General features: G+C 37.9%; 1 protein-coding gene across 9 annotated transcripts in view; it reads left to right on the top strand.

Annotated features, from left to right (window-relative positions):
• LOC145996578 (uncharacterized) overlaps positions 1-26,956 on the top strand; it is a 108,420-nt gene extending 81,464 nt beyond the window's left edge. For 3 of the 9 annotated variants that reach the window (XM_083133090.1, XM_083133094.1, XM_083133089.1), the window contains exons 7-10: positions 8,184-8,306; positions 10,503-10,622; positions 13,702-13,796; positions 24,624-26,956. In XM_083133090.1, coding sequence (XP_082989216.1) covers positions 8,184-8,306; positions 10,503-10,622; positions 13,702-13,796; positions 24,624-25,401 — 1,116 coding nt within the window. In that variant the 3' untranslated portion in view covers positions 25,402-26,956. The remainder of the gene's footprint in view (positions 1-8,183; positions 8,307-10,502; positions 10,623-13,701; positions 13,797-24,623) is intronic. The other 6 variants (XM_083133093.1, XM_083133091.1, XM_083133097.1 and 3 more) reach the window with 6 other exon arrangements.
• The last annotated feature ends 594 nt before the right edge of the window (positions 26,957-27,550 follow it).

Below are 27,550 nucleotides of genomic sequence, written 5' to 3'. Positions count from 1 at the left end.
AGGAAATTAAGATATTAAATCCCGTACACGCGAAACATTTTTTTTTCTCTCTCTCCCACAACATTGTGCCGATCCTTTGTCCCCGTGATGTCAGAATGATGGACTCCTGAAGACAACATCGAAGCAGCCCGATCGTCTGCTTCGCTAGCATTACCTGTACATTTAAACAAAAGCATGTGCAAGATGATTACAACTACTGCATACGGAAAGAGGGCCCTCTTAATTTCACTGCTAGCAGCGAAAATAGGGTTTCATTGCACTTGTTGTACAACTCTCATTCGGTGACTTTTTAATTTTAATTGAGAGTGCTGCATCGTTAAAACTGACCAAACTCTCACACAGAAAGAAACACTTTTTTTTTTTTTTACTACTACTGCTACCGAACACAACTCACACGATTTGGACAGAAATACCAAATCAAGTCCCCAATCCCGAATTTTTCCTTGTTGCATCTGCCATTTTCCTGACTTTTTGCAATATTGCCATTCACATCTATTTACATTAAATGTTATTACATATTTGACACTTCCATTCCTCTTTTTTATCAAGAGTTATAATTATTTGTTCAGCTAAAATTGAGTCCATATTTCAATCTTGTTATTTACATCCTGACTCAATTAACAATGCTCCAATTCACGCCCACACTTTGTTTTTGACACATTAAACACTGATAATACAGACACGAAATGCTGTGTCATCACTTGTGTAACTTGTCATAGAAATAAGATGCAGCCATTGCTTCAGATTCCATCAATATGTCATCCAAAGTTGCAGACGAACGGACATCAAATTAATATTATTCCAGCAACTATCCTTTCTTGGTGAACTTTCTTCGTGAACATGATGTTGTCTCCAACGCAGTGGCGGGGCGTGACTTTTTAAAAAGTGTTACCGGCTATCAGTACGACATTTATGCCTGCTAGACGTTATTACCCCCCCCCCCCCCCTTTCGGTAAAGAAAATATTTCTTCGAGCTAGATATTTGTTCATTTCGTTCTTGTTTTGCAATCAGCACAGTGATTTAGCTACAAACACTCCTAGAAAGAACTACCACTCATGAGACAGTTACCACGAAAATCCAATGAAAAGTGGTAGACCCTTGTCAATTCTTCATCTGTCTCCGTTTCTTTGCAATGAGCTGCGAAGGGGAAGAAGAAGAACCACACTTTTCTCGGGTCAGTTTGACTTTGTGTGGTGAGCACTGAGCAGACGACAGAACTCCGCTCCTTTGTGGAAGGGAAACCCAGCTGTACGTACTACTGTTGCCAACTTAGTATTTTGGAGCAAGGTTGTCCAAATCACGAATCACACCAAGGAACTATATTTTCGTCTATTACCTAACTGGTCTGAGTTGTAGTTCAATCCAGCCTTGCTCTGCAGTCTACCTCTAGTTGCTTCACAGAAATTGTATTCCTATTTAGGCGGGATTTAGCTCTTTTCTGCCAATCCGATGTGACAACACTGGCTGCTCCGGTGGGTCTGAATGGCAACAGGGCCCCTTAACAGGTATATGAATAACCCCATAAAGTCCTTCCCCGCTCTTTCCTTGCATTGGGGCCCTCTTCTCCCTTGTTGCCTCTTCAGGGTAGCGGAACGGCCTCCCTCTTCGCTTCTTTCGGCTGCAGAAAAAATGTCCTAGGCAATATTTACTCAATGGCAACGGGGTTCATTAACGTATTTAACAATGTTGTCACTTTATTGAAACAACTTTTTAATTCTTTACATTTTGCTGTTACCTGCGGTAACACCGGCTACATGCACGCCATGCCTCTGCTCCAACGTCAATGTGTAATTTTTCCACATTGGTGAACACCTAACTTATTTTTCTTCCAGTGTAAACAGTGATATTTTTGCAAGTGTTTCAACAGTGTTTGGATCAGTGCTCGTCATGAGATCAATATATTTGTGTTTTGTATCTTTTTTTGTTCCATTTCGCTTCACTCACTTTTGTGTATTAAATTTTCCACCCTGATACAGTGCAACTTAATGTGACATTACATAAACTTTACTATTCTGTGGTTACATGTGAATATGCACGGGCTTTCCTTTGTATACACAGTTTGCGATGAGAGGCGACAAATACGAGGTGCATTCATTTATTGGTGGATAAGTTAATTTTACTACATATATTTAATTCCATATTTTAAATCATATCTTCTTTGTTAATAAAGAAATGGGCTGGTTCTCTGGCCAACCCCATTTCTTTTCAGGGGGAGGTGGCTTGTCACGTGCCGGCCTTAAATGCTAAATCAGCAAACACCAGCCAACTCCCTGGTGTCGAGAGGTCGCCGGGACAGTGAGAAGTTAGTGACGGAGAGAGTCAGAAGCCAGTAGCCTTAGTGTGTGCACCGTGTAGAATAGGCCAGTGTGGAGGTTTGGGCCGTGCCCAACATAGATGCCCTCCACAGGCCAGCACATCGGGAACATCAACAGGTACAGTGATGAAGACTGGTCCTTCTATTATCAGTGTTTAATAACCTTTTATCTGGCTCTGGTGGGAATTTCCCCCTCGTTAAGTGAATTAAGTGCTTAGTGGTAAAGGGCATAGAGTGAAATTATTCTGCCTCCTCACATATACATATATACAAGGTAACCAAAAAAGATCTTGCCGTCTTTGATCATCAGAAACAAAAAAGTATGCAAAGAATGTCACATACTGTTATTCCTCAAAGTAACCCCCATCGGCATCCAGCACCTTTTGTCAACATGCTTCCAGCTGTGCAGTGCCCTGGCAATAAATTTCGGGGTCTCGGATGGAAAGAAGTCTGCCAGTGCTTGCCACAAGTCTGCCTCATTTGCGATGGATTTCCCACGAATGTGATTGTCCAGGGAATGGAAGAGGCGATAATCTGTTGGCTCAAGGTCTGGGAAGTGCCGTGAATGGCACAGTGTCTCCCAGCCAAGTCGCTGTTTGGTATCCTTGGCTAGAGGCCAGCATAGTCTGCCTTTTACCTACCCACTGCCCGCTTGCACGCGATAACAGGTTTACCTGCTCGCCTGCCCACGGCAACGAGTCGACTTGCGTCTTTACCCGGGTTCTCGATCTTCAAGGTGCTCTGCGCTTACAAGGTACCTGGGCATTCAACAAGACCCGGGCGCCTGCAAAACCTGCTGGAAAAAACAGCCCTCCGGCAGCGTGTCGCTCCAGGTGTTTCATCACCACGTGGACGGCTGCAGCCAGTGTTGCCTACTTACGTAGCTACTAAATCCTACGAAGTCCTAGGAGGAGCTTCTTCTCCAAGGAGAATTTATATACTTAGCGATTTCAGTTCAGCGTAAGCAGTTTTTATTTTATTGCCAGGAAATGCACGCAATATTACAGTTTCATTTATCTAAATGAATGATCGAGCAAACAAAAATCTCCTCACTGAAAACTAATTGTTTTTCATTGCATGGTGCCTTAACCAGGCACGCAGTGGCGCAACCAGAGGAGGCAGGGTGAATTGCTCACAACCTTTGACGGAAATTGTCTAGCGGAGGGGTCAGGGTGGGGGTCAAACATTAAAGTACAAGTCTCATCAAGTTCAATGCCGTAGCAAAGGGGTAGCGGGAGTCGGCCTGAGCGCCGAACGATCTAAGTGAGAAAAGTTTTAAAACAAAGAATGCTATGGCGGCCCGTGATATTATTTGCTATTAATGTTGGTTTGTTACGAGTTGGATGAATTGATTATGTAATACGTCGCTCCATGTGAAAAGAAAATATTGTAGATGGAAATTTTACATGCCATATGTCTGTACATTCGGAATGCATTTATCATGCACTTTCTTTCTTTCAAAAATAGTTTGTGTGTTTGTTTTCCATTATTAGCTAATGTGAAATTGACGTGTTGAAAAAAAATATTTCTAATCCTCTGTTTCAACACAAATGCGCGTGAGAACCGACTTCTACCCCCTTTTTGCGTGATTTATGAGGATAATAATGCCTTTCATGCTACTTTATTACTATTATTGTGATTGTTGTTGTTGTTACGTTTATCCAAGTACTTGCTCCCCCCCAAACGAGGGTAACGGCAATGCCCCTGGCTGGCTACGGCCCTGGTGTTCGCAGTAGAACAGTGTGTTGTTTGACTCGCGACTTCAGCGTCGAACGTGACATGTTTCAGTCCTGCCCTATATCACTATATATACGTATATTGGTTATTTACGACATATACTTATGGATCCTGTGCCACGGAAAACCTATTTCAATGTGTGTGTGTGTGGGGGGGGGTAGCAACATTCGTAAATCTCATTTCATTGGTGATGTGGCTTACGAAGCTTTGAGTTCCCTTTTTTAAGTAGTGAAAATATATTGCAGTTGGCAACACTGCAGAACGGTGTGGGCCAGGTGCAGTTTCTACTCGAAGCAACTACGTCATGCAGAGGGAGGGGCCTGCAGTTGATGGAAATAACGAACTGAGACCTACTAGGTATCGTAAGACTGCGGGTACCCGGCGGGTCTACAATGCCTGCCAGGAACGATCTGGGCAGGTGGGCATACAAGCTGCTCAAGCGAGGATGTTGCGCAGGTTGCATGGCATTTCAGGAGCGATGTCTCGCGAACGGGTCTGCTCCAGGTCTTGTGCAGGCCTCTGTCCTTGGCCACCTGCACCACATGCAGCTTGGCATTGTCGTGAAGAAGCACGACACACTTGTAATTAACCAATGCTGGCTCCTTATGCTTCAGTGCCTGTTTCGCACGTTGCAACTGCTGCGAGTAGAGGTCCCCAGCGATGGTTTGGCCCGTTGGTAGCAAGCTCATAGTGCACCACTTGGCAACTAGTCCACCATACAGAGCATGATCTTGCATGGGTGTGAAGGTGGTCTTGTGGCGTGAGGCACAAAGTTCCGTGTTGACAACCAATGTCGGGCACACCTGGAAGTGTCATATAGGACCCACTTTTCGTAACTGGTGAGCACTGGACCGAATATCGATGTGTTGCTGTGCCAAAAAAGCAACGAGAAACAGGCTGTCTCACTCGTTGTTGCTTCTTGCCTTCTGACAGTGTATGAGGTATGCTCAACTTGAACGTCTTTCCTATGTGATGCAGGTGCAGTCTGGTTGTTTTTATCGGAAACCTTCAAGTGGTTGGCAATCAAATTGGTAAAATAATTGGTAATTTTACCTATAAACCGATATGCCTATATCAACCGATACCAATAGAGTATCGATTAATCTGTCCCATCCTTATTTTATATTTTAAATGTTATTTTCTTTTGATGATATTCTGTGAGGGTATATAATACTAGAGCTTGGGAATATATCTTATAACATTATTGTAGTGTTGCATGCAATTTTTATATTCAGGGAATGCAAATTGGATCATGAAATACTGGTGTGAATGGTTAAGATGTGGAAATCAGCCTAAATGTAGAAATTGAAGCATAATGCACACTCAAACAGGACTCAAACATAGGTCTTTGGCATACTGTGCCATTGCTGTATTGTATAAACACCAGTTTGTTTACATTAAGAGACCATTGATAGCCTATGTGAAGCCTGATATTTGCAGTTAATTGGCTGCGAGAGGTGTATCGTAAGAGGGGTATAGCTCTGAAAAGCACCGTCAACACTCTACCTAGCAAGGGGCTTGCCCCGTGAAATAAGAACTATACTCACGATTAAATTTAAACACTTCAATTGACTGGTCTGGCAGGGGTGTGAGAGAAAGTATTTAGGAACGTTTGTTACCTGTAGATCTCGATGTGAAGATCGACTTGCCAACGCAGGGTGATAATCAACTAGAAGCCAGAGGCAACAACTATTCACGCCATAACTTTCTTAGTTCAACTGCTTGTATAATTCCGAGGCTACGACTGTGCACGCGATAGATTTCAGATACCGACTGGGGAGAAATATTCTCTCGAGCTATTTAAATGAAATTCGAACTTTCGGCTGTTGAGAGACCGCATCTCTTGATAATGGCACTTTCAGCGTAAAGCTGTGTTTGCATTATCTTTCCTGCGATTCCGGAAGAATTTGTATCGGCGGATTTTTACATCCGCTGAAGATCGCAGGTGTAATTTGCTTGAAAGAAGCTCCTTCCAGCTTCTTTCATACTCGGTCACTTTTTATGAGGTGATTAGACTATCGGGCTATGGTGCCCGGGCTCCTGGGTTCGAGTCATGCCTTTGGCATGATACGGTATGAACTGAGCTATGAATCAACCCTGGTTGTGTCTGATTTTTCACTGCTACTATCATGCCTGTGTGGAATGTTTCTGTGCAATTGCAATTGAATCTATTGCCTTGGAAACCCTGATGATGTCGATAGTACCTAGTTTCTCCAAGCACATAGCCAAATTTCAAGGTAATATGCACCTCCACTCTATAATAGACTAGGTCCCATCAACATAGTGAACATCTCAAATGCAACAGATCACATTGCAGTAGCACTGACAGAAACAACTCTACAAACAGGTAAATGAGCAGAAGCAAAAAAACAAAACAAATGAAGCCAGATCTGGCTCGGTACCTCTGTTTGTGGAGCAATGTAAGAGTATGTCAGAGATCTGGGTTCAGATCAGATCAAGCCTGTATTTCTTTGCTGAAAGTTGTACATGGTACATCTCACGTGTGGTCCTTTCCCAGTGCTAACAGAATTCATTTATCCCTGTAACACATTGCACGTGCCACCGTTGAATCAAAACTTCACATTGACACAATTACGATTAGAATCACTTGTTGAACAAGAATTAGCATTAGATATACAGTATGTCTGAAAAGTCCCCATACCCCTACTCACATGTATCTTATTATGACTGTTGAATGTATTCGGTTGCTTGGGAATGATATCATTTTCATGGTTGGCATCCCTGCTCTGAGGGTCTAGAATTTGTATGCCACTTATTGCGACATGACTGATGTGAGCAGACATAGTTACAGGACTGAGGAATGTGTATGTGTATGTGGGTGCATGAATGACAATGCTCAGGGCCAATGATGTACTGTAATGTAAAGTTTCCAAGTATGTTATAATGTAAATAGAGCTCTCCTTCATGGCAGAGTGGTTAGCACACCAGAGGTGCAACCACAAATTTTCGTCTGTCAGGGGGGGGGGAGCAGTACCAGGATAAATGTACTAATAATAATAATAACAATAATGGCATTATTATTATTACTACTACTAGTGGTAGTATCAAAGATTTGAAATATTTTTTCAACACCATCAATTTTACATTAGCTAATAATGGAAAACAGGCAAACAAACTGTATTTTTGAATGGCAGAAAATGAATGATAAATGCATTCTGAAGATAATTCTTTTTGTACATATAACATATATAACTTTCATGTACAACATATGTTTTACACATATGCAATATGGAGCGACACAAAATAAAATCCATATGCAACATGCTAACACTAAGTTGTGTACATATTCAAAATGTATTCAACACATATTATTTAAATACATTACAGAAAATAATCGCATAGTGAGCGAAGCGAGCAAGACAATTTTTAGATCCAATTTTTGCAATTGAAAACAATGTTGATTTAATAGGGTGCAAATAAATTTAATTTCACTGGATGCCATGGCATTCTCTCTTTTACATTTTTCATTTAGATCGTTGACATCCATGGCTGACTCCCGCTGCCCCCTAGCTACAGCTCTGAACTTGACGAGACTGAGAAAAGCAGGCATTGCCAGCAAAGCGAGCAATAAAATTTTAAATGTATTTTTATGTGCATAAGATTTGCCCCTCTGTGTCCACCGTGCAGGTGCCCTTGGCCGCCAATGTTTGCCCCCTGCTATTTGCCCAAATAGGGCTCCCCCTGTAGTTGTGCCACTGTAGCACAACATACTACGACAACAGAGGTCCTGGTTTTGAATTCTGGTCTGGGCATGGGTGTTCTTTGTGCCAAACGTGGCAGAAATGCAAAGTAAAATAAACCAAATCAATTAATCAATAATGTAAATAAATAGATACATATTGTATAGTAAATAAATGTCATTTATCTAGGGGCATTATCCACTATGCAATATAATGTAGGGGTATGGCTACTTCTTGGACACCCTCTAGAGTACAAGAAGGCTAGAGAGGAAGAATTGAGAATATAAATTTGCTAGTGTCGCAAAGTGTTCAGAGCTCTTCACACCTGTACCAGAGCTTATATGCAATATGCATTTTGCCTTTAATTCTATTTTGTTTATTGTGTTTTGGATTTTAAATTCTTAGTTGAACCCTTCTTTGTTTCTTCCAGCAGAAATATTTGATGGATAAAAGTGAAGATTGTTTGCCACTAAATGGAGATGTGCAACTACGTGAAAGTGAAGAGAACCTAGTTGAACCTAAAGATATTTGTGAGAATGAAGCAGTGAATAATGTAAGTTAGAAATACAGAACAGGATAATGTCTTGTATGTCATCATATTGATGCGTTCACTGAATTCATTGAAGCATTGAGAGGGATCGGGAGGGGAACGCTTGCCCAACTCGTATGAATGACATATGTGATCTCGCTCAAACCCACTTATCGCCCCTGCTTGCCCCAGTCAAGGTGTGGAGAAACTAAGGGAGGCTCTTGGTCGACAACTTACCCTCGTTCAGGAAGTCCGGACAGCTTGTGAGTGACTCGCTGGCAGGCAGTTTTCCTCTCGGTGTGTATCTTTGTAGGGAATGACTTGGCCCGGGAATGCAGCTGACAAGGTTCTGGCGATCTCTCCCTCAGATGTACTCTGTGAACCACAGAGTGCAATTGATCGGCGTCGGCAGTCTTGTGGTCGGATTGGTCGTACGTCACTTCCGAGCGGATGTGAGCAGTGGTTTCAAATGGGCTTCTGCCACACAGTGGCTCGCGGCGATGGTGATGGCAGGTGGATTGCAGGAGTTGCAGTCCACAGGTCCTTCTCCTTATCTCGTGCCACCAACGGTTGACGTTTCTTTTGCCTGATCTATCGCTTATTTAAGCACCTCACTGCAACTATGACTTCGACTCCTTCTTCCAAATTTCATTGTCTGTTTATTTGGTTATTTTGTCATGACATCTGCTGACCAATCTTTCCGGAATTACAGTTGTTTACTTGTTTTGATCTCACAGTGATTATGGTATTACCGGCGTTCGATGTCACATAAGTGGTATTTTGTATGTCACTGCCTCACTGAGTTTTGGTTGATGACTTGAGGCGATATGATTTTGAGATTTCTCCCTTGTGCTCTCCACATTCCCCTGACCGCTGGGGGGAGTGAGGATAAATAAGTGAGTATCATTTATTTACAACAAAATTTAATATTACATGAATTTGAATATGCTGTTAAACATACTTTGATTAAATATTGATATCCCTTAACCCACCTGTAAAGTTCAACTAGTGGTAATGATAACAATGTGCTTATTGCTTTGATTATCATTCAGTCTCTCTATTTCTTTTTTTTTCTTTTTTCTTTTTTGTGACACACATAATTTTACTATGTTCACTGAATATTTAGAGTCCTTGCAGAGTGTCACATTGAATATTTGTTGTGTCCTTTGGCGGCACTATGTCAACTTCGTTCTTGTTTCACTCTTTGTGGGTGTACATTAAAAAAAAATCACTGATTGACACTGTTAACACTGGGTGTAGAAATTCTGTGGTGACTCGCTGATCCCAGGTGTTGTCTTTTGTTGACGTCTTGGTCTCTGTATTCCGGACTGCTTGGCAGAAGATGGAGGGAAGGTGAGAATAGTGTAGACTTAAAGTAAATGATTTGCAGATATAAATTCTGGAGAATAGATGCTTTGGTGTGTAGGGTGGTTCGATCGGAGAGTACTAGTTGTTTGTTTGGGTTGTAGGAACTGGCAGGGCCTGATGTTGGGAACTTTAATTATGGTTACAGGGGTGGGGGGAGGTGGCGACAGTGGTCTGGGTTGGCATCCCTGCTCTGAGCCTCTTATGGAACACTCACTAGAATTTGTATGTCACTTGTTGCAACATGACTGATCTGAGCAGACGTAGTTACAGGACTGAGGAATGTGTATGTGGATGCACGAAGGACAATGCTCAGGGCCAATGATGTACTGTAATGTAATGTAAAGTTTGCAAGTATGTTATAATGTAAATAGAGCTCTCCTTCCTGGTGGAGTGGTTAGCACACCATGCTACAACAACAAAGGTCCCAGTTTCGAATTCTGGTCTGGGCATAGGTGTTCTTTGTGTGTCTCTTTATCAATTTCATCATATCATCCTTATTTTTACGATTAGCCAAACATGGCAGAAATGCAAAGTAAAATAAACCAAATCAATTAATCAATAATGTAAAAAATAGATACATATGTTATAGTAAATAAATGTAATTTATCTAGGGGCATTATGCACTATGCAATATAATGTAGGGGTATGGGTACTTCTCGGACACCCTGTAGAGTACAAGAAGGCTAGAGAGGAAGAATTGAGAATATAGATTTGCTAGTGTCGCAAAGTGTTCAGAACTCTTCACACCTGTACCAGAGCTTATATGCAATATGCATTTTGCCTTTAATTCTATTTTGTTTATTGTGTTTTGTGTTTTAAATTCTTAGTTGAACCCTTCTTTGTTTCTTCCAGCAGAAATATTTGATGGATGAAAGTGAAGATTGTTTGCCCCTAAATGGAGATGTGCAACTACGTGAAAGTGAAAACCTAGTTGAACCTAAAGATATTTGTGAGAATGAAGCAGAGAATAATGTAAGTTAGAAATACAGAACAGGATAATGTCTTGTATGTCATATATTGGAAAAATGCATTATAAAATTAACAGTATTTAAGGATCGGCTGGGCCTTATGACCGATGGAAGCGAGGCACTTTTTGAAATTTCCTTCCCTTGCGAGAAACTACTTATGATGTTACAAAATCTGAGAAATTACATATGTTTAGAATTCCTCCTATAATGTTCCTCGGAACATAAATCTTTGTGTGGTTTGCTTTCGCTGTTGTCAAAATATTTGCAATAGTTTCATGGCTGTGTCAAAATACTAACCCCTCAGGGCCAGGATTTAAAATTTCTGCCAGCTGATCCTCAAGCGGTATTTAAATTGGTAAGATTTAGCATTTTCGGGTTGTAACAAATGACTATTGTTAAAAGAAACAACTAGATATTATATTTAAATCAAACTTTCAGAGTTACTCATCCACAATGTCTTCTACCTTGATTGGTGTGAATTTTTGCGATTTATGTATTTTCCATTTATTCTGGATATATTTTGTTCATTACTGTGATGTTTGAAATTTCCTCTTCATATTTTTCATCTTCAGCTTCGTTATTTACAAAGCAAGTAAATTCTTCTTGTGCACATTTGACACTATTGGAAGCCAAATCAAAACTACTAACACTACTTCCATCCAACAAGCTCCGTTCCAGTTACTCATTACTTGCCGGTTGCGACATGGCAGCCATTAAAATGTTTGACTTGTGAAAATAAAGTTGTGCATGTAGTTTCCTTACTACCTTGTAGATGGCAGTAAAGACTAACACTGCTCTTCAACTGGTTAAAACGATTTATTTTTATCGCCAATACATGGCATATGAGAGCAGTTTTAAGTCAACCATGCATCCAACGTACATGCCGAACCGTAATTAGTACAAAATTCCACAAACGTACATGTGTACATTGTCCCAGCTTGAGAGGTTAAAAAGTAAAGTAAAGGTTAAATGTTCCCCTGTGCTTTACACCATGCATGAAGGCGTATAGGGGGTGTGGAGTTAGGACCCCACATTTCCTTGATCACGGCCAAAGGTGCGGGTGATGTGATCAGCACCATACCCCTGGCTGCCTTTACCCCCCAGAGTTACCTCCAGGTACCCATTTTATACGACGCTGGGTGGATGCCGGAGCCGCTTCAACAGGTGGAAACCTTGAGGGATTAAACTAATACAAATATTTAGACAACAGCAAAAGTAAACTGCAGGAAGATTCATGTTAATGCTCTAGATGGAATTTTAAGTATGTGTATTTTATTCACAGTTTGCAATTTCATAACATTTTTTTTAAAGGAGTGGAAATTTCAAAAGGCATCCGCTGCTGTCTGTCAAAGGACCAGCTGCACCTTACCAAAAACATGCCACACTGATGCCACATTTTATGTTCAGGACAAAGAATTTTATCCATATACTTAGTCCACTAGGTCTTAATATACTGAAGTACTCACTTATGCAAAATATATTAATTTTGGCGACCATCCTCATGCGACTTGTCCAAGTACCTGCATTAATAGAACAAAAAAACAGTTTTGCGTGTATTAATTTGATACCTTGTATTTCATTCTCTAAAGTATGAGTCCATCATGTATGATAGAAATGAGATGTTTCATTAGGAGCGAACTTTTATAGTGTTTTGTTTGTTGTTCGTCTGAAGAAGAAGGTGCAGTCAATAGCAAGGTCCACCTTCTTCTTTTAGCGAGGTCCACTCATAAGGGCACCTGACTGCCACGTGATTGATTGATTTGCTTTATTTTACTTCGCTTCTTGTGCCACTTTTGGCTAATTTGCAAAGATGACGATGAGTGATGATATGATGAAATTGATGAATGGACACTCACAAACATCCATGCCCAGGCCAGGATTCAAACCAAAACCCCCTGGCTTCGTAGTGCATGTGCTAACCACTCTGCCACGGCGGCTAGCTGTCTGCCATGTGGGAGACCAAGGTTTCGATTCCCAGGGTGCTTGATTTTAGGTGGAAATTTTTCTGACAATGTCCATGCATAGAGTGCCTCTTGGCTGAAGGGGGTAAAGACATCTGGAGCATGATGCTGATCACATCACCTCCCCCCTTCCTATATGTATTCATAGCATGTTAAAATGTGCATAGGTCCCAGCAACTGCTTCAAGGCTCTGGCACTTGGATACACAGCCAGTATAATGCTTTGTAGGGCTGTGTGCTGCCCTGTATCCTTACGTGTGCTGAGTGCCCCTGTACAGTCTAAGCTTTTAAATATGGTGTGGAGATTTTAGTCCCCAGTGATAGTATAGCTTTAATTGTGGTTAGTAGTCTGTTGCAGTATTTGTTTTAGCAATTGATATAGGAAGTTTTTAACAGGCACACACACACACACACACACACACAAAATATGTCTGTGATGGAAGTTTTTGGCACCATGTTTTAACTGCATGCACTGTCAAGTATCTATTTAAAGACTTTGATGTTCAAGTTGGTTGATCTATATGAAATTATTATCTAGCATTATTGACACACAACATGTATTATTCATGCAACAAATGGCACAGCATGCAAAGATGCCAGGTGTCCTGGGTTTGAATCTTTGACTCGGCAAGGGTGTGTTCATTGTGAATGTTCCTTTATCAATTTCACCACTCATCCCGACTGCACAGTGGTAGCATCTTCACCTTGTAATCAAGGGGTCCCACGTTCGATACCCGGTGGAGGCACGTAGTGGTTCGGATCCCACTTTAACCTGTAGGTCCAGTCCCGATTAGCCTTAATGATAAGTGGACTTAAAACACGAACTCAATCAATCGTCACTCATCCATATCTTGCCAAAAGTGTCAGAAAAAAAGTGAAGTAAAATAATTCAAATCAATCAATCACACAACAAATTTAATTATATGAACATAATATTTTTTTAAATTTATATAAACGGTTGTGATGGAGAAATGCAGTTAAATTCATATTTTTTTACATGCAAAAGAAGTGACGGATGTACTCTAATAACACTAGATCTGAGTTCATTACTAGTAGCAGTAATCTTTATCATTTCTCTAAGTGAACAGAGTTCTTTGTTTTCATTAATGTATTACATTTACAGGATGATACATCAGGAACTGATAAATGTACAGATAAAGAAAGTATTCAAGCTGCACAAGATTTGGATGTTCCTGTCATAGAAGTTTCTTCAGAAAGGTATTCATTCTTCCTTTACAATATGTAATTGTATTTGGTTATCAATACTTACATCTACTCTGGTTCATTCCAAATTTTAACTTCCCTTATGGTTGAGTACATACTAGTTCTTTTTAATCATGCACATTGCTTGGTAATCCACTCATGGCTTTCCAGGTGCCATGAAGCACAAAAAAAAAATTAAAAGTAAATAAACAAATTAAAATAAATTGTAGCTTGAGAACTAATTGTCATAGAAAAATGATTTTCCTCCTTTCAGGAATGAAAGTGCTTTTAACTGCCATGAAATTTATACATTTTACCCCGAAATAATGAAAGTTAAAGTAATAAAAATAAAATGAAAATGTTACGTTCACCATCATTCATTCATAGAGGCACATATTTTTGGTAAATAAAAAAGCAAAATTTTGGTATAAAAACTGGGTAAATTTCGGGTTCAAAAGTGGTAAATAAAATAAAATATCGGTGTTATAGCGGTGAAAAATTGGATCAAAAGTGGTATATAAAAAGACATTTTGGTTTTAAAATTGTGAACATAATCCTAAATTTGATTTAAAAACTACACTTATTCCACAGAATTAACATTTCACTTCTAATAGCCCATTTATGTAGTTATCTGAGTATTAAGTTTATTTCTGTGTAAAGGAGTCCATTTTTGCTTCTCCAATATTAACAGCAGAATTAAAAACTTTTCCGGGAATTGCATAACTCTCAGGATAATTCAGACCTCAGAAGGTGTTGCGTCGGTGAATAAACCCTGAATTTCATGTTTAAGAGTAAATTTCGCTTTTTGCAGTTCATTTCGCATTATTTCGTGACAAAACATGGTCACAAAATGCATCTCACTCCTTTCAGAAACATGAAAAATTAACACTACAATGTGTTTTTTCAAATTTCGAAATATGCATGCCCCTATTCATTCACCATCCACTCATGCCAGAGTGCACACATATTAAGATAGACCAGACAATGGACATCCAATTGCAGTGTGTAGAATGACAAATCTTCAGGTCAGAGGAAGTACATTTTCTGGCATCCTGAAGCTTCTCATTACAGTGCCTGCTGTGATCTGTGTCTGAACAGACAAATGCTCTACGACACACTGGTTGCGAGTCTTACAACTTCTTAAGCATGCGAGGTTTCTGTGTATGTACACCTGCATTACCAACTGACATTGGCAGATACAATATCTGTAGAATCTGGATATTTAGTATTTTTCTTACTTAACAGCGCTTGTCTACCTATTTTGGTTAATCAAAATAACATAAAACAGCTTTTTGTCGAACACATGTTCTTGGCAGTCAACCAAGTTAGAATAGAGTTTGTGTCCAACAGTTTTCAATTTCAGGGTTCAGTTATTTGGAGGGTTTCTATTTTCACTTCACTTTCACCATAGAAATAAGGTCCATGCCCACTCACTGTCAAAATCCGGGAGGTCAGTGGTCAACGTCAGTCTGATTTGATGTAGAATCGCCCAAAGACTAAATTTCCACATTCAAGCAGATTATTCCTTGCATACAGATTCACTCCCCTTGCTAAAAAAAAAAATAATTGCAACACACATACACACAATAATTTATAACTTTAATAATACTCTAAAAACTGATAAATATAATGAGAAATGTAAGCTTATTCATAAAATTTTGTAGTTCAAACTGAAAAATGGTATACTATGCATGTATTTTATAAAGTGTTAGTGTTTATTTTCTAAATATTCCTTAAAGCGTACATTGCATTTCTTTTTTATTATGAACATTCATGTTTCTTGACAATGCCCATATCCATGAAATAATAGGTCCATAAGGATGAGTATGCTAAAGTGAATTTTTGTCTTGGGTGTAAGGGGTGAAAGATAGGGTGTAAGGGGTGAAAGATAAGCACTTAAGGCTCGGCTGGACCTTTGGCTGAGGCTAGGGCAGCTGTTTCCAAATTTGTAGGTTTTGCTATGCATCTGGAAAACAGGGAAATGTTATGGAATTTTGCACATCACCTGGAAATTACATGCATTTTGGAGTCTGCAAGAGTTGCAAAATGAACATTTGGTTCAGTTCAGAAACTTGTTCATCTCGTTCTTATGATTCTCATCTTATTACAAAATTATGGTTCCTTTGAATTTCATTTCTACATAGACTTGTAGGTACTATATTTAATTTTCTCTTTGTACTAGGTTTTAGAGAGAATATCAACGTAAAAGTTGTAGTCCAGCTATACTGATTGATAACTAAACCAGGTTGATAACATGATCATAATTATTGGAAAGATTGATGAAGAAGATGGTTATCATCTATTATTTTATAAGAACTTGGTCTTGTTGGCAAGCAAAGAAATTTTGTTTGTAAGAGTATAACGCTAGTAGAATTTTATATAATGAACATTAGTCTTACTGTTATCTGTGGATTCTGCATAATAGTAGTAAATATATGTAGGGTTAACAAGATCGCTGTAAGGGAAATGTAGAACATGCTGTCCCAAAATGTAGGACACAAAACATTCTCAATAAATAATACATATTTCTATAGAACACTTTAGAAAGTATTTGAAAAATGACACTTCCGTTTTAAAAAATTTAATTCTTAATGAATTTTTAAATTCAACATTTCAAAACTTGCAATCATACTAATCAATGCACCCGTTACTACTTGTTTTATCAGAGAAGACAATTTTTATCAAATTTCAGGTTTAGTCAAACTATATTTATGTTAGCATGGAAATTAAAGGGACCAGTACCGAACATTTTACAGACTTTTTGAAAAATAATTTATCTCGTGCTGTTGTGCTCATGGTAATGAAGTACTCTCTCAACATTTGAATTATGACCTGTAATGGCAAACAAATATTCAGCAATTCCTGTAATTTAAAATGGTTCCAGAAGTTTCATCTTGGGTAGTTTTTAGTTCAATAACAGGGTGTCTACCAAAATAACACATCCAGAATTCTTGACTTTTTCTGGACTTTTCTAGACCTTTGTTTCATTTTTCTTAACGTTTATTTATTCGACCCCTACTTAGGAAAAGTTGGAAATTAGTAATTAACCCTCCATTGCATGAATTAAGAAAATGAAACTAAAAAAATATTTATTTTTTGTTTTTATTGTCAATTGGTTGTACATATGGAAAGAATGTTAACCAAAATCATCTACCACTATTTGAATTTGAGATACCAGTATGTGTCAGATATGGCACGTTGTGCACCTTTGCATTAATGGTAAAAATGGGCAAATTTCATGCATTATTAGTTTCTATGGGATTGTGCAAAGTAATTTTTCAAATAATTTTTTTGATAAAATTGAACTGAACACTTAGAACATTTTTCAAGTCACTTACAATATGTTCCAAATATGATACAATATGCACATGTGAAGCTCAAGGAATTAATTATAGTGAATAGTGAAGTAAATATTTAACAAACCATACTGTATTATTTTATGTCACATTGTGTGAAATTCAACAAAACAATTATTTGTTTTCTTGAGACACAGATGAACAGAACATTTAGAACATTTTATGAAGGACTTGCCACTGCACTTAGGTTTCTTATATCTCTGGCGATCATCAGTAACTTCAGGCCAATGGCTCGTCGCATCCAACCTAACATCAGAGACAGGGACTGCTGCTCTTGGGCCCTTATGTCTCTTGGCTTCCAGTTCTTGTTCAACTTCTCTACTCTGACGACCAGATTTTTTTCGAATATTCGACTTTTTGCATAAAGCAAGGCACTCCGCAACTTCTGCTTTGAACTGGAAGAGGTTTAGTACTTCACGTGGAGACATTCCTTGCTCTATCTTAGTTCTACGATACAAAATCCATGCAGAGACAACTGTGAAGTCCAGCATGTGAGTAAATAGCCTGAAATACCATTTTTTCGAACGAAGTTGTATTCTATACAGTGACAGAAGTGAGTCTAGTAAATCCACTCCTCCCATGTGCTTATTGTAAGCCAAAACTACACTTGGGCAGTCAACATCTTTGAATGTTTTCTCTGAGGAAAACCATCTCTTAGCCTTTCCTGCAGGTTGACTTCCCACAAATGTTGACATCAAGTTCACAGTCTTGTTATCAAACCAACGGACACATGATATTTCTGTCCCATCTATTGTGGCTGTAACTTCATCATATGAACCCCGTCCTTTCTTTTTCAAATCTTTTTCACTTACTAAATTACATCCAGGAACTCGATTTATTCTGACTGTGCCAATGCTGAAAATTCCCTCACCTGAAAGGTAACATTGCAATTTAGGGCTGTTGAAATAATTGTCAAAATATACCTTATGGTTAGCATGCCTTGGGACTGGTTGAGTCAATCTAATTACCACATTTCCTGATGCACCACAGTCAATTTCATTAGGAATTTTCCACTATAAAGTTCAAAATTGTATGGAAGTCCACCGACTCCTGAAATAACATACAATTTATAATCCCAGCGATGAGGCTTTTTGGGATTATACTGTTTTAGTGAGCTCCGTCCTTTGAAAGCACATATTTGTTCGTCTACAGACAGATTCTCTTCCATTGGAACTTTCAGGCATTGAACTTTTATGTTTTCTAAGAGTGGTCTTATTTTATGTTGCTTATCATATCCAGGTTGATCCCGAGATACCTGAGTGGAATTATCATTGAAATGTAAGAACTGTTTTAATTCTTCCCATTGGTTCAGTGGCACCAGGGAGGCAATTTGGGGTATGAAGAAACTGCTGTTCCAATATAGTCTTGATCTAGGCAGTTTGATGATAGACATCCACAAAAGAGAACCTAAAAACTTTTCCATATCATCTTTTGTCAGATCAATTGGTTTCTGAGGCCTTTTCTGTGCTGAATAGAGTCATGTTTGTTCCACAATCAGTTCTATCAGTTCAGGTGTGAAGTAAAAGGAAAAGAAATCAAGTGGACTTTTGAGAGCAGAAACACACTGGGGCAAATCTGTAACACCTGAAAATAATGTGTCACTAGCCGAATGTTGGAGGTAATTGTGCTTCCATATTATGCGTCTTCCATCTACAGCTCTTGTAGATTGTTGACAACCCTCGGAGGAAGATCCTGCAGCTGGTTCTTCATTGGATGACTTTCTTTCAACATCTTCCATACTTTGTGAATCATCATCACTGCTAGTACAGTCATCATTTTCAGGTACATCTGGAATAAAGAATATGAGTAATTAGGATTTATATTTTCTAAACATGCAACAAATTTGAAAGCAATGTAATTTCAATCAATATGAAATTATTTTAGATAGGCACGCACAGGAGATGTCCTACGTAGAAATTTTCAGCGAAAAATGCAGGCTCGACCAGAACTCGAACCCGGGTCTCTGGCATACCGTGCCATTACTCTAACCACTGAGCTACCGAGTCAGCCTAGCCTCGCCTGATTTTTTGCTATCGCTGTTTTACCTGAGTGGAATTATTATTATTATTATTTGTATAACCTGCAAATAATAAATTCCACCATGCTTTACAAATTTGATATAATTATCAGTGATAATATGATATCATATCATTATCATAATATGATAAATTTCATCATTTCTATAAACCTAGGAAGGACAACTGCATACTTAATCATTTATATTTGATGACAATTTATCGTTTTGTGATTGCAATGGTTTTCATTGTGGTATTTCTATTACTTTTATCATGATTATACAACAATATACAAAATAAATAAAATTATACTTACATTCAGGATCATCATCAGAGCAAGACAAGTCAGAATCTTCACTGCTACTCAGCAGTTGCCACTCATTTGAAAATGTTCTAGGGAGATTCTTTCGCCCATAAAAGGAATTTGGATCCATGACCTCTATTGCACAATGTGCCACATGTGGCACAAACACAGAAAACCAAGTTCTCACACTATGCGTAACAAATAATTGTATACAACAATTGTAAATCGAACAAGAATGTTCAGGAACAAAATGTATATAGTTCTTATTGGTCAGAAATAAATAATCACTGAAAAAAAATATTATTTTTGTCCATCAACTTCACGTCCACACGAAGAGCACAACAGAACATTTGGCGTGCTGTAATTCAGAAATTAGCCACAAGGTGGCACCAGTTCCTGCGGACCGAGTAACACATTCATAACGAACAGCCTCATGCACATGTAGTTGAAGAGAGGTAAAAGGTGAAAACCCTAGAACGGAAAAAACGGTATGTCCCAGATATGGCACAACATGCGGTACCGGGTTAAGAAAAAAATATTTACCAAAGGGCCAGTTAAGATAAAAACTGAAGCTGAATTTAAGAAGAGAATTACATCTGCTTTCTCGTATTAATGCATCCTGAACTGTGTTTGACAGACAAGCGAGGCTTTGGCATCTGGTCTCACAGTCAGTATAATTCTGCTCAGGAATTGAACAATGACGCTATCAGAAAGTGGTTCCGTTTATTTAATAGCAGAACAAACTTTTTTTTTTGTTTTGGGCAATGACTGAATCAAAATACATTTCACTATTGAGTTTGGAAGCCCAGTCCATAGACTTGTAACTTGCATAATTTGTTTCTTTTACATATTTTCCTAATTAATATTTTGTGATGCTCAAAATGTAGAACATTTATGATATTTTTCAAATTCCTCCTGGACGCTGGACAAAACCGGATGTCTGGTAACCCTATATATGTAGAGTGCAGAAAGCAAATATACAAATATAGTGTAGTAGAAAATTCTATTTCTTTGTTTATGTTTATAATCACAGCATCTGGAGAAATTTTTGTTGCATAATAGGAATTATATAGCAAATCTGCTAGAAAGTGAAAACTTTGTATGGTTTAAGAAGGTTTTATTATTTTAAGGGCTTGCGTGTAAAACATGGTAAGTGACATTTTGGTCATTTTGGAGTTACAATGTGCATCGTGTAGTTCATCGTAAATGGAGTCGAATCATACTTGAAGTGTTTCATTTCATCAACAGATGACAGAGCTAGACGTGTTAGAAGTTATGGTATCTACCAGTCGTTTCTTGTAAAGTATGGTAAGTAGCAAAGATGGCGGCGAAACGGCTGTTACTGAATTGCAACGTGTCTCGGAAAGTTATTGAGGCAACAGCAAAGATGAGAATGAGTTTGAAAGTGTATATGATTCCCATAATGACCCGGAATATCTACCACCGACTAAGAATGAGGGGAATGAAGAGGTTGCCAATCAAAAATGCGACTAAAACTGTGTATGGCCACGTACATTCTATTTCATGTAAAACATGGTATCTACTGTAGATACCATTGTTAACATGCAGCAGTGCTCATAATGGCAGTTTCGAATTAAATTTTACTCTCGTACCTGGATGTGAACTGGGATCTAGTAGAGAAGCACATACTTTTCTTCTACTAGATATAAATAACTGAAGTCACATAGAAATTAGTTTGATTTTTAATTGGGTATGCACATTTAAGGCTGCTTTAAGATACCATGCCTTACAAGCAACATCAAAAATGTATTACACTTAAGGAATGTGTAATATGATCTGAATCATATCAATTATTTGGAACAGTTTAGTTTTTTTATAAAATATTTCTTTCATATATCTGTAATGTGCATTTTAAAAGTTATAATATTTTTATGGTGGACCTAATAACGTATTTGTAATTTAATTAACATAATAATAGTCTTTCAAAGAAAAGTTTTTTTAAAAAAAAATCGTTTTTCGTTTTTCGAAAAATAAAATATTTTTTATAAAAAAAAGGTTTTCATTTTTGCTTTTTTGTTTTTCGATTTTTTTTTCATACTTCCACTTTTCAGTTTTGAAAAAATGATTTTTCGATTTTCAATTTTTCGAAAAAAAGACCATCTCTATCTTATGTATAAATTGCTTATTGAATCACAAAAATCTAATATTGCCATTGTATGCAATTTGGATAGTCTACGTAACAGCTTTGTGTCAAAAGAGGCTTGTGAATCGCATTCTGCTTGGCATACTGAGATAATAAATAGAGCCTCTGTGTCTGTGAAGTAGATATGTGAAGCTGAAAAACCGCTCATATATAAACATTATTTTACGAATATTGATCTCCATATAGATATAAGGAAGTTATTTTTAATCACAAGCATTCAGAACTTATTTTTTAAATACTAACATAATAAAATGATGAAATCTACTTTTCTAATTGTGTTCATTTCAGTCATAGACATATAAAGCATAAACTTGTTACAACAAGTAGCTCAGGTTATTGTTTATTGAATAAAATTATTATTATTAAAGGCTTTCATTTTTGTGTTACAAATTGTTATGGCTGCTATAAAAAGTCTAATGTCAAAATATTATTATTGAACTGACATCACAAGTTAGCTTGAATAAAGCGTATCTGATCACTTATTTTGATAATATCGTTGCATGTAAAGCATGGGAACTACAACAATTCCTTGAACAACCCTCAAACAAATCGCATGTAACACCACCGAAAAAAATAATTCAGATGAAATATCATGTTTGTATGATAGTAAACAACATACAAGTGAATCATATTTGTTGTAAATAATTTAGAAATTTATTCTAATTTGTAAATCAGATTTTTTTGAAACAACTTCCAATATCTCGAAACCTGCATTTTGTCATCATGTTTTGCACCCGAGCCCTTCATTTATGAACATTTTCAGTTGTTTTTACATAGCGAAAATGTTATGGTGAAATAATGCACCTGTGTTACATTAGCCTGAAGGCTAGATGCAAGTGATTAGTATAACACATGACATATTTCATGCTGATCGTAATTTTTGTGTATTTTTTGTGTGTAGAATGAAATTTGATTTAAAGAAAGTTGGTGAAAGTGAATATTCGTAATACTTAACAGGCCTATATTTAATTAAAAAAACAAGTTTCAAAATAGAAAATCATGCTTGAAAAATTTATTTTCTGTACTAGGAAATTCTGGAAATGTCAGGGAGTTTCATAATGAAAAAAGTAGCAACCCTGATTTTTCTCTTCTTTCGAAAAACTGCTGTAATATTCAAAAATCATTCCTGTAATTCATTCTCAATAGGAGAGTCTTTAAATGTCAAAGTCTCTTCCACACCCTGTAAGCTGCATTCTTGCAAGGTGCTCCTAGACCCACAGCCAGCATAATCATCTGTGAGCTTTGTGCTGTTTTGTTCTTCTTGCGTGCATTTGCCATTTCATTTGATCACCATTCATTGTCATTACTAGCCAAAGTGACAGAAAAGCAACATTCAATCATATCAAGAAGGAAACAGCTGTGGTCAGTTTGGGAACTAAAGTGGACATTTGTTTGTTTACTCCTCTTGTCACTCTAAAACAAAAATGTTCCCTTTAGCTTGTCCCGTCATGTTTGGGGTTACCATATCACTCGCTATAAGGGAAAAGTAGAACACTAAACATTCCGAGTAAATAATACACATTCCTAGAACATGTTAAAAAGTCATCTAAAATTGACACATTTTCAGTTTTTTAAAAAGAATGATTTTTTAAATGGGAAGTTACCAAACTTTTAATCAATACTAAACATTGCACTTCTTACTACCAATTTTTCTCAAAATTTCAGGTTGAGTCAAAATATACGTATGAAACTCTGAACAGTCAAACTCTGAAATTACACTGATCCATTAGCAGTGCAGACTCTATCATCAATATGACCTGTAATTGCAAACAGTTGAAATTGAACTCTTGTCTTAAGTCCAGTTTATACACAGATAAACTAATCGGGACTGGACCTACAGTTTAAAGTTTGATCCGAACCACTGTGCCATGTGCCTCCACCGGTTATCGAACCCAGGACCCCTTGATTACAAGGTGATGACATACCCACTATGCTATTGGGGAGGTCAGATTTGCAAACAAATATTTAGCAATTATTAACATAACTTGGAATGTTTCCATAAGTTTTATTTGGGATGTTTTCTAGTTCAATAACTGTTCTGTGTGTCCCCCTGCTTAACAATCAACAAATTGAATAAGAATGGAAAACGCCTGGTAAGTTCCATGATTAATTTCCTCCATTTAAACTCCAAAGCAAGAAATTCTGCTCAGGCATTGAATAGTGACCCCAAAACTTTGTTCATTAATTGCTTCCATCTTTGTTCTAGCTGGACACACTTTTTTTTCTGGGCAATGACCAAATCAAAATAAATTTCAATATTGAGTTTGGGAGTGCAGTCCATAGACTGTAACTTTCATGATTTATGTGTGTTGAAACGAAACATGTATTTTCCTAATTTATGTTATGCGATGCTCAAAATGTTAAGACGTTTATGATATTTTTGAAGTTCCTCACAGATGCCGGACACAAGGCTGAAATGTAGGACATGTCGGGGAAAAAGAGGATGTCTGGTATCCCTATTCCTGTTGCCTTATTTATAACATCCCTTCCTTGCTTTGTTGTCAAAAAATTCAACAACATTAAATATTCCATCTCTGTTCTTGCTGTGAGTGATTCTTTCCTTCATAATGACACAAACACTTGGTACTGAATTCAGGCGATGGGCATGTGTTGAAGCATGCCACACATTTTGGCAATGCAAGGTTAGGATTGCATGGCAAGCAGCTGATTGCATTGCTTGCTTAATGTTGAAAATTCAACAACTGCACCAGAGGGTCTTTGTTGTATTGGTAGAGCAGTGAGGTAAGAGACCTGTATGAAGGCCAAGACAAAGATGGAAGGACAACGTTGAGATGGACCCAAAAGAAATCAGTAAGGAGGGAAAGATTGGACTGATCTTGTCCAGGATAGGAACAAATGGAAGGCGTGTGTTCCTGCAGCCATAAACCTCCGAGTTTAAGAAGGCTAGAGAGTTACTTACTTTTTGCTAGAACAGTAAAGTAATTCAATTGGCCAGTTCAGATCCCATCTTATTTTTTTATTTATTTTGCATTTTTCTTGTAGATCCCAGCAGCTGAATTCAGCATCACCAGATTCATCTTCATCAGAAGCCAAGACAGCTGTTGGTGAACAAGACGGATTAACACTGTGGCCAGGTAGTGCTTGCGATAGGGAGCCATGTGAAGAAACAGGATCTGATGCTGAAGATGTCAATGATAATTTGATCTGCAAGCCTTCTTCAGTCAGCTGCCTTAATGCGGCTTTTGAGCATATTTTGGAGTCCACGTTGGTCGATGTTCTTAACACCTATGGCAACGAATCTGCGTCCACTTGCCTCAGTAGCACGGTCATGCTTCTTGTTGGAGAGGAAGTGAAGAAGATGGTTTTGGCGAGTGATCTACTGGAATCTGCATTTAAGTCAGCCATTTCTTCAGTGACGGGTGAAGAATTGTTATCAGATACAGTAGAGGCTGGTGTGAAGGTCATGGCCAGCTCTTGGGTAGCAAAGATTCTAGAAAACATGGAGGATGTGTGCGCAGATGTCGATAAGAAAGAAGTGGGCACAATGACGGATCACTGTGAGGATGCTGCTCCCGAAGACACATTGCTGAAGACTCCAATCGGAGTGTGTGACATTGTTAATTGCTCTCAGCTTCAAACCAATGTCAGTCGTGGAGTCGACACTGCTGACGGTCTTGTTTCTGCCGAACAATGTATAAAAATAGATCATGTCATTGTAGAAGGGCAACGAAGGACAGAAGCCATGCAGTTTGTAAATGTGGGTACGCAAACTGTTTCTTCAGGGGAGGTAATATACTTAACCTTATTTCATGGCATATGATTTCTTTTTTAATTGACACCGCTGGTTCAAATATACACATGCAAAGCATTGCAACAGTAACAATAATAGTCTTGTGTACATACAATGTTAGATATATTCCTATGAGTAAGATAAACGTGTGGCAAAATTCATGTGGATGTCTCAATTTCATACTCCCCCCTCTCTTTTACTGACACTGGAGCCTTTGGTGAGGTAGCTTCATCCATCTCAGATGTGATCTTGCCTTAGATGCACAGTAATGCATAGATAGGGTATATACAGTGCTTGCCGCATGAGTCTTGGCAAGTGTGTGTCTTCTGCTCACATTGTGTAAGGGAGATTTCACACCGAAGGGACAAGTGACACATGTCTTTGCAAATGAACAAATCAACAGCAACGTTTCACATCACACAGTTGAATAAGACTGCACAAGCCTGCATTTACTTGGGGAAATCCTCAAATGACGTGTGTTGCTTGTCTCTTTGGGGTAAAAAGCAGGTGAAGGATATGAAGTGTAGTCTCGATATTTCGGAATTGATGAAACATTTGTGAGAGCTGAGGCCAAGTAACATTCAATATATATATTTTTTAAGATATTAAGCATAACATATTATAATTTGGTACACACAGTAGATGCCATAATGTGAAAATTTAAGCAAGCAAACACAAATGAATCTGAGTCTTGGTTGAGTCTGAATTTATCAACTTAAATTGCTGTGTAAATGTAATACAGGTTGCCACTCCATTAATTGTAAGCTAGGTACACTTTCCCACCATATTGTAGCTGGGTGCTTATGTCACAATTTGATTCATGAGGGTTCTATTTTTTCCCCCATGTTTGTTGTGGGTCTTACAGCATAGTTTGATCCATGAGAATTCAATTTCCTTGCCATATTTGTAACTGAGGCACAATTTGATTTACAAGAATACCCTTTGAGGTTTCTTCAATGCTATGCGATCAAAATTCAATGGTTTCTCAGGAGACTTGCCGTATGCGATCAAATAAATGCTGTCACAAAACTGACAAATTACAAAGTCAACTTGTCCATTGGAATTCTAGGTTTAGACTTTGGAAGAAAATATTTTGTTCTACTAACTCTTCAGTTGGGTATCTTTACGTTTTCATGTAAGGATAATGATCAGAAATGCTCAAAAGTTATCCTCTTTCATGAAAGAGTGCGCTGGCACATATGGAGTACAAAAAAATAACATTTCAGTTTGTCTTTATGTATGCAATGCATTTGTGTTCACATTTGTATTTCTTCTTTCATTTTGTGTTTTCAAGTTTTTGATGTAACAACTACTACCCATATTTTACATTTTTCACGTTATATGTATTTTTCTGCCTCTGGCTCATGAAAATAGTACAATTAAGATTGCACTGTATGCATGATGGATGTGTTTGTGTAATTATGTCTGCAAAGGCTTTTTTTTTTTTTTTCATGAAGACTGATCATGGTGTGATATTAGATGTAATTTTGGTCTTGATTATATAGTTGATGAATGGAAGCATGTAAATGTGCATAATATTGGTTGCCGAGTAAAATAAAATTAAAAAATTATATTTTCTACACAATGTTTTGTTTGATTATGCCAAATTTATGTTTTGCCAATGTAAATGTACTAAGAAGGCTAGCACTTCAAATGCAGTTATTCTAGCTTATTGATATTTATCCTGCAGAAATCTGGTAATGAGAACCAGAAATTTGTGAAATGTTCTTGCTGAGTTGATTTATACCTGATATTTGTACTCTGCAATTCTCTGCTGTCGTTCCTGTTCTATACAGGGTTATTAAAAAATAACTTGCTGGTTTCGTGATTTTATTGTGGGGAAACTTACGGAATGTATCTATCGTCTGTGCCTGATATCCACAAGTTTTTATTTGAAGAGCTGTCCACGCCGTTAGGAGCATGCAATGCAACATGGTAAATAGGGAGAGAAGTCGGTGCTTGCAGCAATCGCAAGCCATATAGCTTCATTTGTAGACACTTTCAGACAATTCTTGTTTGTGGCAGCTCTCGACTTGCCCAATTTGTTGATTTCTGTGGGAAAGTTGGGAAGTTTCGTGAACCAGTCCACAGCCTAGTTCGAAAGTGATGGTCAACCATTGTATTTCCCTTTGCACAGACAGCCATTGTTTGTACACTCCAATTCAGATAAAAGGGCAGA

This window comes from Lepisma saccharinum, chromosome 12 (assembly GCF_977018435.1).
Source record: "Lepisma saccharinum chromosome 12, izLepSacc3.1, whole genome shotgun sequence".
In the NCBI taxonomy this organism is placed as follows: domain Eukaryota; kingdom Metazoa; phylum Arthropoda; class Insecta; order Zygentoma; family Lepismatidae; genus Lepisma; species Lepisma saccharinum.
The sequence above is the reverse complement of the archived record's forward strand: the minus strand, read 5'-3'. Positions and strand labels throughout refer to the sequence as shown.